The 16,208-nt window shown below is 42.5% G+C and overlaps 1 protein-coding gene across 3 annotated transcripts in view; it reads left to right on the forward strand.

Annotated features, from left to right (window-relative positions):
* The window catches only part of ADAMTSL1 (ADAMTS like 1), a 555,547-nt gene that overhangs the window by 286,631 nt on the left and 252,708 nt on the right, over positions 1 to 16,208 (forward strand). For all 3 annotated transcript variants that reach the window (XM_077345150.1, XM_077345149.1, XM_077345151.1), the window contains one exon: positions 13,449 to 13,576. In XM_077345150.1, coding sequence (XP_077201265.1) covers positions 13,449 to 13,576 — 128 coding nt within the window. The remainder of the gene's footprint in view (positions 1 to 13,448; positions 13,577 to 16,208) is intronic.

A 16,208-nucleotide genomic window follows, 5' to 3' on the forward strand; every position in this document is an offset into this window, starting at 1 on the left:
CGTGCCCGCGCATCGGGCTGCACTCGCGGACCGCGCCCAAGCATCGAGCCGTACCCGCGGGCCGTGGTCACGCACCAGGCCGCACCCGCGGGCCACGCCCACGCATCGGGCCGCGCCTGCATGGGTGCGGCCGGCCCTGATTCCCTCTCCCCGCCCTCCCGTGGTAAGAAGCTTCCCGGGCCGCAAGCTTGCGGCCTGGGAAGTTTTTTACTGCGGGGGGGGACGGGGAGAGGGAGCCGCGGCCCAGCGCCATGGCCTTCGCGGCCCGGCACCGGGCCACGGCCCACATGTTGGGGACCACTGCTTTATACAATTGTGGTTTGTACGCAGCACCTCCTCTCATTCTTTCCAGTTCCCCAGTTGAAATATTCTTTTCAGGTTCTTCTCTCTGTGCCCCTACCTGAAGAGATAAAGTAGATGAGGACCAAAGACAGGGCTTTAGTGTTGGACCTTGCCTTTGGAATGGCTTCTTTCTTCAAGCTCTCTCTCTCTCTTGTTTTTGGTTTTGTTGGTTTGACTGCGGGTGGTGGTGGAGGCGGGCGGAGGCAGTGGCCGGAGGTGGTGGAACAGCCGATTGGGGAAGCTCAGAACAGGGACCCGAAGTTGGGGTCGCAACACAGGTAAGGTTGAGGACTGCTGACCTAGATGTTTTAGTCCCTGTTTTTGCCAGTAACTGTGGCTGGCATCTTTAGAGGTAGGACATGGCAAGATGGGAATTTCTCTGTGCCAAAGTGTGCAAACAGTTGCTAGACATTTCATTTACTTCATGGAGAAAGGGGCTGTGCCTAACCCCCTGCTCAGGCCTTGGCCTGAATTCTTTTGCTGCCTTCAAAGCTGGGCCAATTATCTTATCATCACCAGTCGCAACAGCCAGCCTGGGAGATGGTTTAACTGATGGAGCAATTACAGTGTAGATTAGTTAAATTTTAAGGTTTTAATGCTTTTATTGTAAGATCATTTATTCTGATGTAAGCTGCCCCAAGACCTTTTCAGAGAGGTGTGGCCTAGAAATCTAGGGAATTAATAATAATAATCATCATCATCATCATAGAATCATAGAGTTGGAAGGGGCCATACAGGCCATCTAGTCCAACCCCCTGCTCAACGCAGGATTAGCCCTAAGCATCCTAAAGCAAATAATAATAATAATAATTTGGCTGGTATTTGTTAGCAAGTCCACAGCCACACAGCCCTGAAAACACACAACAATCTGTTGACAATGGTCATGAAAGCCTTCGACAGTTCAAGGGAAGGAATGTTTTTTAAATAATGTTTGGGAACTGACCTTACAATGCAAGTGGTCGTTTCTTGTATTTAAACTCTATACAGTCGTTCAGATGTGGGATGAGCAGCTGCACTCTTGATCTTCACAATAAATAAGGGCTCAATGCTGAGGTATCATCCAACCCAACTAGTTCTGCTCTAACAGAAAGCTGAGAAAGAGTGCTAGGGACAAAACTCCAGGTCCTGTAGAGACAGGAAAATTGCATGATGTATATTTATCTAAAGTTTTGGGTTGGTCCAGGTGGTATGAGGGGCCCCTAAGGAACTCTTTGTCTGAGGGCCTGTGGTGGCAACTCCATGGTTACATCTGTGTTCAGAAACAGATTAAGAACAACATGTGACAAAGGTATTGTAATTGGAATACTACATCCAAGGCATTTATCTATGAAAGAAGACTTTCTCTTTTATAAGAAAAAATATCAGACTGTTACCATCTTACAAATATTTTTAGCGAGACTATAGAGTATAATCTTGCTCTGTGTCCATTGACTGTATATTGTTCCTATATATGGCATCTGATTTGTTCTTTGTCATGTCTGTGAGGTGGGTGGGTGGGGGTAGGTAGATGCTATCTGTACTTGTGTTGGAAACTGTAGTAAATGTCTGTTGCATTAACGGGGTCATGCTGAGGTTAAAAATATATTAGGGAACTAAGTACAGCATAAGAAGAGGGCTGTTTCCAAACAGTTTGGAAAAGTCATTCTAACTTAAACTTGCATTGCTTGCATGGGGGGGGGGGGAGTCACTTGAGTTAACTGCATGCCCTGAATTAAATGAAATGTAATATCCGTGATCCATGCCTAGCTATGTAAACAAAGAATAGAACAGCAGGTCTGTGGCCTCTTCTAACTCTTGTGACTTTAAGAGTATCTCATTCCCATTCAATAGAGAGCCAGCTTGGTTAAGAGTGGCAGCTTTTAATATGAAGAGCTGAAATTGATTTCCCCACTACTTCACATACAGCCAACATATCAACTGTTCACCTGGAGCCCAAACTGAAGCTGGAGAAGATAATGTTGACTTCTTGCTCTTCTGGGCCCCTTTAGGACCAGCACAACTAGCCATACAAGTCAATTCCTGGACTCACAAGATTCCTTCTTCTGACAAGACTTCTGCCCTCATTTCTGATTGGCTGTTGCCAATAGGCAGACTAAGTATCCTGGTTTAGTGAGAGACCTCCTGATCCAACTTGACATTGCCTCCTAGCCCACTGAGAACTGGAGGAAGGAAGGGAAACTGAATGTTGCTATCCTAGGGGTGAAATATCACATCTGCTAGAAGTGCCATCATGTCACCAGCATGATAACAAGATATGCTCTGAGATTTGGGCAAAAGTCTGGATTTACCAAAGAGTTTTGCCCAACTCCTAGAACATCACCTTGACATCATGCCAGCAATGCAATGTCACTTCTGGTGTCTGCTGGAATTGATGTCACACTGCAGGCATCGCACCATTTTTCCTGTTCCCACAACCCCTATTCTCCCGCTGGTTGTCAGTGCAACTAACATGGTGGCCTAACTTCCATGAGAGGTGGACTCTAATCTGGATAACCAGGATTGGTTTCCCACTCCTCCACATGTAACCAGCTGGGTGGCCTTTGGGCTAGTCACATTTCTCTTAGAACTGTTTTCACAGAGCAATCCTCTCACTCAGCCTCACCTACCTCACAGAATATCTCTTGCAAGAAGAGAAAGGGAAAGGTGTTTGTAAATCACCTCAAGATTCCTTCAAAGAGTGAAAAACAGGATATGAAAACAGCTCTTCTTCGAGCTCATTAAAATGTATGTGCAGCTTGCCATGGTGCTTTTAAATGTGTCTGGGCCTACAAAGAGAAAAGCACATTATTTATTTTGGAATCAGGATGCAGCACTGACAGAGGCAGGCAGCAGCAAGGTATGGCATGACTGGGCTACCACAATGCCACATTCAGGCTTTTATTAATGTTTGCATGATGTTTTTGAGAATGAAAATTGATCCGCAAGCCAGTGATCATCTCAGAGACTATAACAATCAGTCTATTAGATTTATATTCTAGTCTACCTGATATAGAACCTCTTGTGGCGCAGAGTGGTAAGGCAGCCGTCTGAAAGCTTTGCCCATGAGGCTGGGAGTTCAATCCCCGCAGCCGGCTCAAAGTTGAATCAGCCTTCCATCCTTTCGAGGTTGGTAAAATGAGTACCCAGCTTGCTGGGGGGTAAACGATAATGACTGGGGAAGGCACTGGCAAACCACCCCGTATTGAGTCTGCCATGAAAACGCTAGAGAGCGTCACCCCAAGGGTCAGACATGACCCGGTGCTTGCACAGGGGATACCTTTACCTTTACCTACCTGATATATTTATCAGCTTAAAGAAATTTGCTGCAGGCATGTTCACAGTCTTTGGCACAACATACATCTGTGAACAAACCTTTTCCAAGATGGAAATTGTGAAATCGAAGTGTAGGTCAAGCCTTACGGATGAACATTTACATGACATTTTAAGAGTGTCTGTCACAAACCTTGACTTGGACTTCAATGCCTCAGTTGCAGAAAATAGCCACAAAAATCACACTGACTACTTAAGCATGAGTAGCTAAATGAAAGGATTCCACAGTAAAATATTTTTCCAAAATGGATTGCATTAAAGTTAAGTTCTTCATTTACCTTTTAATGTTTACTTTTGATCTAAATAAGTAGGTTAATAATTTTGTTACATTTTGGTTTAATATGTGGCCCTCTTTTAGGCACTGGGCACCCTAATGTGGCCCCCATGTGCCATAAGGCTGGAGATCCCTGCTCTAGAATGCTGCTGGTGCAACCCTCAGGGGCAGCATGGGGAGCAAACCAAGGGTCAAGTTGTTTGTGTGTGTGGGGGGGGGGGAGACTGGAAGGAATTTCGGAAAATCACCCCTTCTTCCATTGATGGAAACTAGCTGTTTGCCTGTGTTGTTACAAACATTTAATGATTTCATCAGTATAGGTTTCTTTCTCTGAACAATGAGAGCACAAAGAAAAGAGTTTTCTATGGCTGTCTAATGGATGGTATTCCCCCTCAATTTGGACATATTTCAGAAATGTTTTAAGTGCTGTCTGCTTGAATTGGCTTTTGAAACTTAGTGTTACGATAGTCTAGGGCTGGGGTGGCCGAACTGTGGCTCCAGCTGGCAGGGGCTCATGGGAATTGTAGTCCATGGACATCTGGAGAACCACAGTTTGGCCACCCCTAGACTATTTTGTTCTTAAAACGCTTTTCAGGTCTTTGGTATTGGATTAGGGCATCTGTTTAAAGAATAATTATCATATTAATTGCTCATTAACATTTGGAGCTTCCATATCCAGTTATTTTGGTAAACAGTGTTGCACATAGCTGTTTGATCATGTATCAGCTGCTTCGTTTGGAGCCCCAGATGAAAATCGTTTTGAATATGAATTCACTTTCCGAAACGCTGCTTTCCACGGTAATTGTCCGAGGGGAATTTATGTGTTTTCTCTTTGAGCCTTTTTAAATTTTCTTTTCTAAAATGTTTATAGTAGTCTAAATCCTTAAGTGTTAATGCAGCAGTAAACAAACATAACTGGGCAAAGTGGTAAAACTGGATTAGACAGGTTGGATGTTTATATGAAGGCAGCCTTCAGACTTGGAGTAAACAAATACATTTTTCCCCTCTAAACTTTTAAAGGGCCTTTAAGGCACTGCTAGGCAGTTCAGGAGTAGAGAGAAAATCACTTTCCTTTTCTTAACATTAAACATGGCCCAAGTTGAAATGAATTATGTTTATTCCACTTGTTAAAGAAAGAAAGAAAGAAAAAGAAAAGCTGGAACGGGCTCCAGCCGGAGATCATATGTTTTGAGGGAACATATAGGCCTTAAAATGGATTTTGGAGTAAAAATAGCAGATGCTTGCCTCTTGTCGGGGGTGTAGATTTACTCAGGGAAATTTGGACTTTTCCTCTCCATCTAGTTGTGCTAATGCTTGGAATGTGTGATTAAGTAAGAGCACTCCACGACTGTGACTACACTTTGCAACCCGTGTTTTAAGGGCTGGTTAGTCTCAGTTGCTGTGCATGCCCTGGATTACGTATGTGATTTGCAAACATTCTCTTTCATACGCACACCCGCACACAGACGACGTGTGAGTTTTATGGAGCATTATTATCCATTCAGGAAGTCCCTTAAATAGCCTCTGTAACTGGTCTGTCAGACAATCCTTGTCAAATGCAGAAATTTGCTGTTGCAGGCTGGTGTGTGCACATGTGTGAACCCACGGTACAGATGATCTTTTGCAGCTGTAGGGATTGGCTATGGTCAAAATGTGATCACTTATCTTGTTTGCTTTAAACGCTGCTTCTATCGCAGCAATTACAAGGCTGATTAAATTGAAATTAACTCATGTGATGGTTTAATAAAGATAAGGGAGAATTGAATTTACTGTGTCTAATGAGTATATTAAATGCAGCGGATGGAACATGTCTTCTTGGGCTAGAATATATCAATTCAGTCGAGGGGCTCCCCCCTCCCAGCCTTATGGATCAAAGCCAAGCAGTGAAATGTTGCACATTTCAGTGGTTAAAATGAGATTCATTTAACCATCTGAATTAGAAACGGATCATAAGAAGGCTGCTTATAGCACAGGGGAGAGGAGGAGGAGGAGGAGGAGGAGGAGGAGGAGGAGACCTCACATCTGTTTCACATGCAGTGCCCATCTCTTTAGAACTTCATTTGATTTCCAATGTGGAACATTATTGGCTTAAGAAGGGGAAACTCCAGAAGTTGAATGCGGTTAAATGCACTGGATAACTTACGTAAGAACAGAAGGAATAGTCCTACTGGATCATACTAATGTTCACCTAGTCCGGCATCCTATTTCCAACAGTGGCCAGTCACATGTCAGTCAACAGCTCTTATCTACCAACAGTTTCCCAGGATCTGACAAATAATGGCATGGAAGTCTCCCTCTGGACCTGGAAATCTCATTCAGCTACCGATATCAGCTGTTGACCTTCACCTTTTAAATTCATCTTAACCAGAGGCCATCGCCATATCTTGTGACTGCGAGATTCACAAGTCAACTACACATCATGTGAAGTGGTAGCTTCTTTTGGCTGTCTTCGGTCTACTGCCCATCAGTTTCATTAGACGAACCCATGTTCTAGTATTCTCTCTGCCTTTTCTGTTTTTGTAAGCTAAAAAAGCCCAAAATGCTTTAGACTTGCCTCAAAGAGAAGATGTTCCAACTCTTTGTTAGTATTGGTTGTTCTTTTCACAGATCTTCAGTACCATGTCCATTTAAATATTAGTGAGCAGAAGTGTTCTCAGTATTCCAGATGAGACGACATCTGGGAGTTGTATAAGGGTGTTACTGTATTAGCAGTGCCTTTCCTGATGATACCCAGCATGGAATTGTCCACACTGTGGGGACATTTTCTGGGAGCCAACTTAACTAGACCTTGCCTTGCTTTAATCAGTTGATTGATTTCAATATTTTTACCCATCCCAACTTTAATACAACATATCAGAAAAACTGGGAGAAAAGTAGAGAAATTAAGAGAATCAGCAAAATCAGGGCATAGCTCTAATCTCAGGATTAAAAAAATTAAGTGTATATTTTCACAAACTGGAATTTTGATAAGGAGAAAAACCTCACATGCCTTGCGTGTCTGTGCTGTATGCCGTAATTATAATTGCATATAAAATACGGACATTCTCTACTATCTGTAAGAGATCTGGCATGGAGTATTCCTTGGGCATGGAGTACAGTGCCTTTGAATTTCATCCCAATGGTATGGAAGACAAAAACAAATTCCAGAAATGTGTTTCGTGTTGAAACCAAATGAAAATAAAAACAGAAACAAAATGCCAAACTTTTAGTCCCAGTTGTAAAGATTCTGAATCATGTTGTTAAAGACTAAACTGAACCAAATGAGGAAAAAAAGAGAAAAACTAAAAGAAAGGGGGGGGGAAAGAAAAGATTTGTGTGTATCTCTTAGGGTTGCCAGGTCCCTCATAGCTGCTGGCAGGGGTTGGGGGGGGGGGCGTTCTAGGATGGGGATGGAACACCACAAATTAATGCAACATGCTGAGATAACCCAGAAGTGATGTTGGAACATCAGCAATGTCAGGGAGGAATGCTTTGGCTTTTGGGCAAAAGCTTTATGGTAGAATTAGCTTTTAACCATAGAGCTTTGCCCCAGAAAACAGAGTGTCACCAATTTCACCAATGTTCTAATATCACTTCCAGGTGATGTCAGCATGGCATGTTAATCTGCAGCATTCTTCCAGTTTGGAAGGTGTTTGGGGTAGGGTTGCGCGCTCCGGTGCAGTTCGGCCGCTTCGGCAATCACCGAAGCCGAAATCAGCCAGCACTGAGGCACATAGGGGAGCGGCAGTAGTGACCCTCCTCTCTGCGCCATGGCACTGGCCACCTCAGGCTTCAATGATTGCTGAAGCGGCCAAACTGCACCAGAGCGCTCAACCCTAGTTTGGGGGGTTGCTGGGGGGAGGTGCATCATAAAACCGCCTGAACCAGGGAACCTGGGAACTCTAATGCCTCTACTTTCTTCAGGGGAAGTATCCTGGAAAATAATCACTAAACATGTAAAAGTCTCACACCACTTCCCAATGAAAATCAAGATAGTATCAAATGAAAATACATGGATGGAGATAAATTGTCCTCTATTGACTTTGTCTGACATTAGATTCAATTGTTAGCCATCTCAAGAAGGTTTCCTCAGAGGTGGCATATAACACTTTTACACAAATAAGATAGAGATTAAACAAATTTGCACTGTCAATTCGACATGCTAACTTTAGCTTTTTGAGGTATCTTATGATTTCTGCAATTTACTGGATGTTCCTGTTACTTTAGAATGAAACTCAGTGCATTCTACTTGGTAGTTGTTGAATTCACTAGGGTTTGCGATTTTACACATGTACTGATCCATTTGGTTGGTTTTTTAAAAATTTACTTCCTCCCCTTTGAGGTAGGCTAGGCTCTGAGCATATGTGACTGGCCCCATGTCATCCAGTGAACTCCCATGGTAGAGTGGGGATTCCAACCTGAGTCTCCCAGCTCCTCACCTGACATTCTCAGCACTATACCATTCTGGCTCTTAAAATCAGTAGATCCAAAGTCTTAGTTTATTTTGATTGTTATGCCTATCATTGCTATGCTTTCCCATTAATATAATCCCTGTGTAAATGCAAAAGCCTAATGCATAAAAGAATTACTGATACTGTACAATGAGACGAATTTGCTCTAATCTCTCCTCCTCTAAATCTTATTCTTGGTTCAGTACTTTGGAGATCTTGATTAGCCCAGAGCTTGGGGAAATGGATTAGAATAAGCCTGCCTAAAGTGTGCACTTAGTTGTGTTTTCAATCTTTTGGCTTGTAATATCTACGTGCAAGGATGCCAAGAGTCCATATACTATCTGATCTAGCCCTTGTAAGTCTTACTATGTATAGGATATTAAAGATGAAGGATCCAAGAACACAGCTGTTCCGAGTGCAGGGGGTGGAGTGTCAGTTTAGGTCTTAAGAGACCTGGGTCGAAATGCCCATTCTGCCATAAAGTTTGCTGGTGACCTTCTGTCATTCACTATTAGGTCAGCCTGAGCCTACCTCTCAAGGTTTCTGCAGGGATAAAGGATAGAACCACATATGCCCCTCTGAGCTCCTGTGAGGAAGGGTATGAAAAAAGATGCTCGATACCAACACTCACCGTCGCTACTGTACATTATTAAAGAATTTCATTATCCACATTCCCAAATAGTTTTTAAAACCCTCCCTTGGTTCTTTCATTTGCAGTATAAACAAATGTCAGTTCTAACATTACAGACTCTCGGCAGTCGCATTGGTGGGTCTTACTTGATAAAAAAAGAAGAAAAATTATGAAGAGAATAGGCCCCAGGCACAGTGGCCAGCTGTTGGTAGATGTTGAGGATTTGGGTTTGTGATAAGTTCAAAGGCTTTCCTGAAAAGATATATGCCAAATCATTTCCAGTTGCAGCCTGCAATCAACCTTTTCTCCACCCCCACCCCCAACCATGAATAACTGCATTCACCACTGAAATATTTTGCCAGACTATAAATAGGAGGAGAGAGGTTTTCCCATAACTCTATCAAGATAACAAAATGATTTCTACCTCAGATCTCACTACCCCCACACTATGGTTCATAACTCCAAGAGAATGCAGTGACTACTTAGCCAATAGCTGGTGACTGTGTCTAATGTTGCTCACCTCTTTTGATGTTCTCCACTACTGCATTTTTTTCAAAGTATCCTGGAGTCTTATTTCTGTTTTGTCTACACTACTTTGGGCATTTCTTTTGCATTCCATATTTTTGTTGTAGTTGTTGTTTAGAACAAAGGGTCACGTGAACAGTTCTTTAGAAGTCAATAGTAACATTGCTCTTCTAGACGGAAGAAATCTCTTCATAATGATAACATACATGCATTTATGCATCAATACCCTGCTTTTCTCTCCAAAGCGGCTTCACCTTTATCATTGCCAACAACAACCCTGTGAAGTACACTAGAATCATAGAATCATAGAGTTGGAAGGGGCCATACAGGCCATCTAGTCCAACCCCCTGCTCAACGCAGGATTAGCCCTAAGCATCCTAAAGCATCCAAGAAAAGTGTGTATCCAACCTTTGCTTGAACACTTCCAGTGAGGGGGAGCTTACCACCTCCTTAGGCAGCCTATTCCACTGCTGAACTACTCTGACTGTGAAAAACTTTTTCCTGATATCTAGCCTATATCGTTGTACTTGAAGTTTAAACCCATTACTGCGTGTCCTCTCATCTGCATCCAGCAGATACAGCATCCTGCCCTCCTCCAAGTGACAACCTTTCAAATACTTAAAGAGGGCTATCATGTCCCCTCTCAACCTCCTTTTCTCCAGGCTGAACATTCCCAAGTCCCTCAACCTATCTTCATAGGGCTTGGTCCCTTGGCCCCAGATCATCTTCGTCGCTCTCCTCTGTACCCTTTCAATTTTATCGACGTCCTTCTTGAAGTGAGGCCTCCAGAACTGCACACAGTACTCCAGGTGTGGTCTGACCGGTGCCGTATACAATGGGACTATGACATCTTGTGATTTTGATGTGATGCCTCTGTTGATACAGCCCAAAATGGCATTTGCCTTTTTTACCGCTGCATCACACTGCCTGCTCATGTTTAGTTTACAATCCACAAGTACCCCAAGGTCTCGTTCACACACAGTGCTACCTAGAAGCGTATCCCCCATCCAGCAGGCATGCTTTTCATTTTTCTGACCCAGATGCAGAACTTTACACTTATCTTTATTAAATTGCATCTTGTTCTCATTTGCCCATTTTCCATTGTGTTCAGATCTCGTTGAACTCTGTCTCTATCTTCCGGAGTATTTGCCAGTCCTCCCAATTTGGTGTCATCTGCAAACTTGATGAGTAGTCCCTCCACCCCCTCATCTAGATCATTAATAAATATGTTAAAAAGTACCGGGCCGAGCACCGAGCCCTGAGGTACCCCGCTACTCACCTCTCTCCAGTCTGATGAAACACCATTGACAACAACTCTTTGAGTTCGGTTCTCTAACCAATTCCCTATCCACCTAACTATCTGAAAATCCAGATTGCAGTCCTTCAATTTATCCATCAGAAATGGATCACTAGGATGAGAGAGGATGACTGGTCGAAAGTAATGGCAGATGAAGGGTTTGGAGCTCGGTCTCCCAGATCCTAGCCCAACATTCTAATGACTACAACACAGCTTCAGACCAGGTTCTCAAGACCTACCTCAAGGCAATGGGGAAATGCCTTCAATCATTTTTCTGACCTTTTAACTTCCACTTTCCAAAACACAGCACCACCTTGAGATTTAAGCTCCAGCCCAGTACTTCCCATAGAGCATATAGGATAAACTCTTCTGATGTCATCCATCTAGCATGAAATTGATATCATCTTGATTTTCTAGGAATAGGGGCAAAGACCACCTCAGGGCAAGGGGAAGGAATGAGCTTTCCCTTCATTCACATAGAACGGTTGCCACCCAGTCACCTAGTTTCCAGGTCACCTTAGAGCATTAGTTAGAAAATGCTGTGGTATACCACTGGGAACCACTAACTCCCTAAGAACTCTGATATGACACCATAGAGGTACAGTCCTAATGGAGTCACCACAGTTATTTCTGGTATTTTCTAATACAAGAGATTTCACCATAGATAATAAAGAGACATTACTCTGTCTCCAGACAGTGCAGCCAATATCTATTGAATATTGGGCTCAGAAGCATTGAGGGATTATGATCATTTTCTGTGAGCAGCTCTGAATGTTTTTCTAGGTTCCTTCCCACTGTTGCTCATCTGGCATATACTTAGATGCTATTAGTGAGTAAGGAAGATTCTTGCTATCTCTGGTGTAAAACCCCATCCAATTAAGGAGTGATATTGATTAGGGCTTGGGTCAGCACTTTTAAAGTCATGGCCCTGTTGAATCAGCTACAGCCTGTGACCTGACCTTGTAGTCCATGTACAGAGTAAACACAATTTTTCTCACACAAATTGCTTCAGCTTTTCCCCAAATGCAATTGAAAACTGTTTGATGCAATGACTGACTCAAGCATGCCTATATGAGGCCAAGTGTAAACATGTCAATTTATCACATTCCCAGTTGTGAGGCGATGTCTGGCATGGATGCTTGTCACTGGTGTTGATTGTTGAAGCATTGATTTACATTACCTGATTTAAAGGATTAAAAATAAAATTTCCCCAAATCTCTGGAAGAGTTTTTCCATAAATCATTGCAAGCTTCCTAAAGAAAATTGTACAAGTCAGGAATGTTGAAAGGTGAACCATAGAAACTGATGGTTGGAAAGTCACCTTCTTTTAGATTCCTTCCTTCTGTGGCATTCTGATTGCCATGGGCTGAATAGAGCATGGTAAACCAACACAGAATGGTTGACTTCAATTTCTGAGATAGTAGATGCATGTTGTAAGCATGATTAATGAACTAATATGGCATGTGAATGGAGAAATGACCCCATCAGGAGTAAGCCTGACAAGTTCCAAGTAATGGAAGGTTAGAATCAAAGATGCCAGGGTTGTTATTAGCTCTTTCCCCATTCATCTGAGGAGATCTGCACTGGTTCTTATCTATTCTAAAAAAGGAATGAACTCCCGAAGCATGCCCAGGAAGGTCAAGGACACTTTCATGGCCTGTTTCAAGGCCTGTTTCTAAGCAATTAACCTTAAAACTGTACCGTATGATATAGTACTGTATTCCTATATAGAGTTACTCCAATATGAGCCACTGATCCCAGTGAGCTTCAACTGAAACAACTCCGCAATTCTAGGATGGAACAGTAAAAGGAGCAGGGATGCCAACGGGACAGTGATGGTGTGGTTTAAAATAATAGCCAACAAATGAGAAGGGTTATGGCCTATATCAGTGGTATGGCATGAAGAAAAGAAAATGTTCTAGTTTCCCATACTTTAAAAACTGGAACATCATGTCGTTTATTCCTCTGCCCAACTTCTCCTAGTTGCCAGCTCCAGGTTGAGAAATTTCTAGAGATTTGAGAGTAGAGTCTTGAGGCCAGAGTTTGGGCAGGGGAGTGACCTCATCAGGGTATAATACCATAGAGTCCATCCTCCAAAGCAGCTATTTCCTCCAGGACATTTCCTCCCGCATCCACACCCCTACCTAATGCATGGTTGGGAATGATTTCTTAGGAATGCAGGGAATCACCTGATGTTGTTTGTCATGCAACATTAGGAATTCACAAGGGAACCATTCTCTGTGGTAGTTCTGGAAACGTTTATAGTAGCATGTGCACTCTCTCACACACTCACTCTTGCTACTTTTCACACCCTCATGCACATATCTCCGCACAATCGCATTTTTGCAGGTTTCAGCTAACTTTTAGAACTATCTCAAAGTGCTTTGGAAAAATTTAAGCATGATGTTTAGGATAGAACTCAAACACATGGATGCAAAATGTTATAGATCTGCCTAAATCATGTTAATTCCCATAGAGTTGTTCACAGGATTTTCTTTCTTCGCATCAGTTTTTCAATTTGGAGTTACTGTGTGCAAACAGACTTGATGTAATAGGGGAAAACAGCACTAAGAAGGCTACTTTTGAAAATGTTTCATGAGTACTAATCTAGCCTTCTATTTTTACTTTTTCCTGTTCTAGAGTTCTCGCACTGCTCGGTCAGAGGAGGATCGAGATACCCTCTGGGATGCCTGGGGCTCATGGAGTGAATGTTCTCGTACTTGTGGGGGAGGTGCTTCTTACTCTCTGAGACGCTGCCTGGGCAGCAAGTAAGTACTTAAATATCTTTGGACTCTACAGAACAAGAATGCAGCTTGCCGATCCCAGATCTCAGCATAAAGAGCAGTAGGTGTCTTGAATTGTGCTTACATTTTGAACTTAGAAGAGGAAAGGTCATGTTCTAGTGAGGCAGCTATCCAGCAGATTTGATGGCCTAATGCACAATTCTGAAATATGCTTGTAATAAAAATGTGAAAGACTTCTATGGTTCTTACCTAAGTTTGCATGATACACTGCCAGCTACTGAAAAATGAAACCACTAGACTCTCTCATTCAGAGTGGTAATCCCTTTCACTCCTAGGTACTGGTCCAGAGATAAACCTATGGGTTTAGCACCCTAAATAATTTAGTAACATGGGAGCTATAAAATCAAAACATATATCCACATTTGAGTCTGTTGGCCTCTCTGCACACACGGTATAACATATTAAGCTATACAGATGAAATTGGCAACTACTTTTACAGAAGATTTCCTTTATGTTACAAGGACATAAAAGATAACCAAGGCAATGTGATGAAATAGTTTGTTTTTTGCATAGTAGAGTAGCCTGATAAGGATACATCTGCCCCATAGATGCTTGCTGTATTTGTCTGCCTGTCTGTCTGTATCAGCCATTCACAGCTTTTTTTACCATTGAGAAACCCCTGAAATATTCTTCAGTCTTCGAGAAACCCCAGAAGTGGTGTAAACATGCAGAATATGGGATGTGCATATGGAGGAGCGGAGAATCAAACCTGGCTTGCCAGAGTAGAAGCCGCTCCCCCTAAACATTACACCAAGGAATGCAGAATCTGGGATCGCAAGATATAAGATTCAAGAGCTCTCAAATAATTTTAAAAATCACTAACGTAGTACAGTAACAATTCCTTAAAATTTTCAAACTCCATCTAACTTGCAACAAACCCAAATGCACCAAGCAAGCTACATTGGATTAAAGCACGTTATTATTAACTCTCTATAACTCCAAAGGCCTTTCTAAAAAAGCCAAAGCCTTACTGATTATCGAAAACAAGGTCAGTCAGATGACCCTCTTTTAGAAGGGCCTACAGAGACAGAAAAACACAGCAGAGACAGTCTTACCCCAGCTGTCCCTCATGCAGAGTTGCCAGCTCTGTGTTTGGAAATTCCTTGAGATTTGAGGGCTTTTTAATATGTGGTTAAAAATTAAGGTTAAGGTTTTTCTCCTTATTAAAAATTGCCAGATACTTTTTCTGTATCCTTATGTGTGGACACTGTTGAAGAGCAGGGATTGGTGTGAATATGGCACTAAGGGGAAAGTCTATTTTCCCCTCTAGTGCTTTGGACAGACCCTTGTCCATATCCTTCCTTCTTCCATCTTCCCATATATTTCTGACTCATATTAATAAGTTATTTTGGGAATATGAAATTGAATAAAGTATCAAATTATGTTTTTCCAAGGAACATATGCATAAATTATAAACCAGCTTGCATAGAATTACATCTTGCATGAACTAGGTGAAGTGAGGGCATGAACCTTCTTGGCTGGGCATGTCAACAGTTATGAATGGGTGTTGGGCTGATCTCCGTTTAGTTGCTAAAATACATTTCTGGTATCTCGTGCCATGAACGCACAGTGATAATATAAAATAGTTTTCATTCTGCACATGGTTACTGTGCTGTCCTGAGGAGAATTGGGAAAAATACCTGCTCACAGTAATTTTATAGGTTTGGTATTATCATGCATTGTGATGTGAGGAAGTACCAAACCAAATGGCCACTGGTCGGAACTGGGAACTGGTCGGAACAGGCCTGGCAACTAGTTGGAACATTGGAGATGAAGGCATGGGGAGGCATGCTGTGCTGTGACATCACTTCTGGGAAAAACCTAGAAAAGATGATAGGAAAGCCAGTGGCTTTCTGGTTCCCTGGGACTATTGACCAAATTCTTGTTCCTGTAAACTCATGTTGTCATCAACAGTAACAGTGGTGTCAATCATCATTGCCAAGATAAAGGGAATCCTTTCTCCACCAGCATAACATTGAATTGAGGAATGGAATAACCATCATTAAGACTATGAGCCAGGCTGATATCAGGTGATGATGGTACAATAATGAGGCTGTGTGCCTGGAACTTCTTGCCATTGCACCTGGGCACTGAAGGACTGTAAAAGGTCTGGTTTGTAGGAGGGAGTACAAGAAAGGATTGAATGCAACTTTCCATCATTTGGGAGCAAATATATTTGGATGGCTCTCTTTGCCTATAGGTTTAATGATCAAAATGGTTATGGAATAGGGTTTGGATTATGCTGGACTGTGAGCTAAATGAACAAACTCTGTTGGGCCCTAGAGCCTAGTATACAGGTTTGGGTAAAACCCAAGTAATCCTGAAGGTGTCTGTTTGCACTGGATCCACTCCAATGTCTGTCTTCTGCCTCCTGCTGCCTTTCTGGATTCTATCAGCACTTTCGCTACCACTGCTACTGCCATGTTAAACATTATTCACATGTGACACAATATGTTTGCAATGGCCCCTTGTGCAAAAACAAACATGGTGGGATGCTATATGTAAAGGATATCTCTGCAGCTTCTTTGGCACACCTTATTGCTGTGGTTTTCTCTGGCATTTGAGTATACCTTTTTAAAAAAGGAGCAGGTTCTGT

Source organism: Paroedura picta, chromosome 7 (assembly GCF_049243985.1).
Source record: "Paroedura picta isolate Pp20150507F chromosome 7, Ppicta_v3.0, whole genome shotgun sequence".
NCBI classification, from domain to species: Eukaryota; Metazoa; Chordata; class Lepidosauria; order Squamata; family Gekkonidae; genus Paroedura; species Paroedura picta.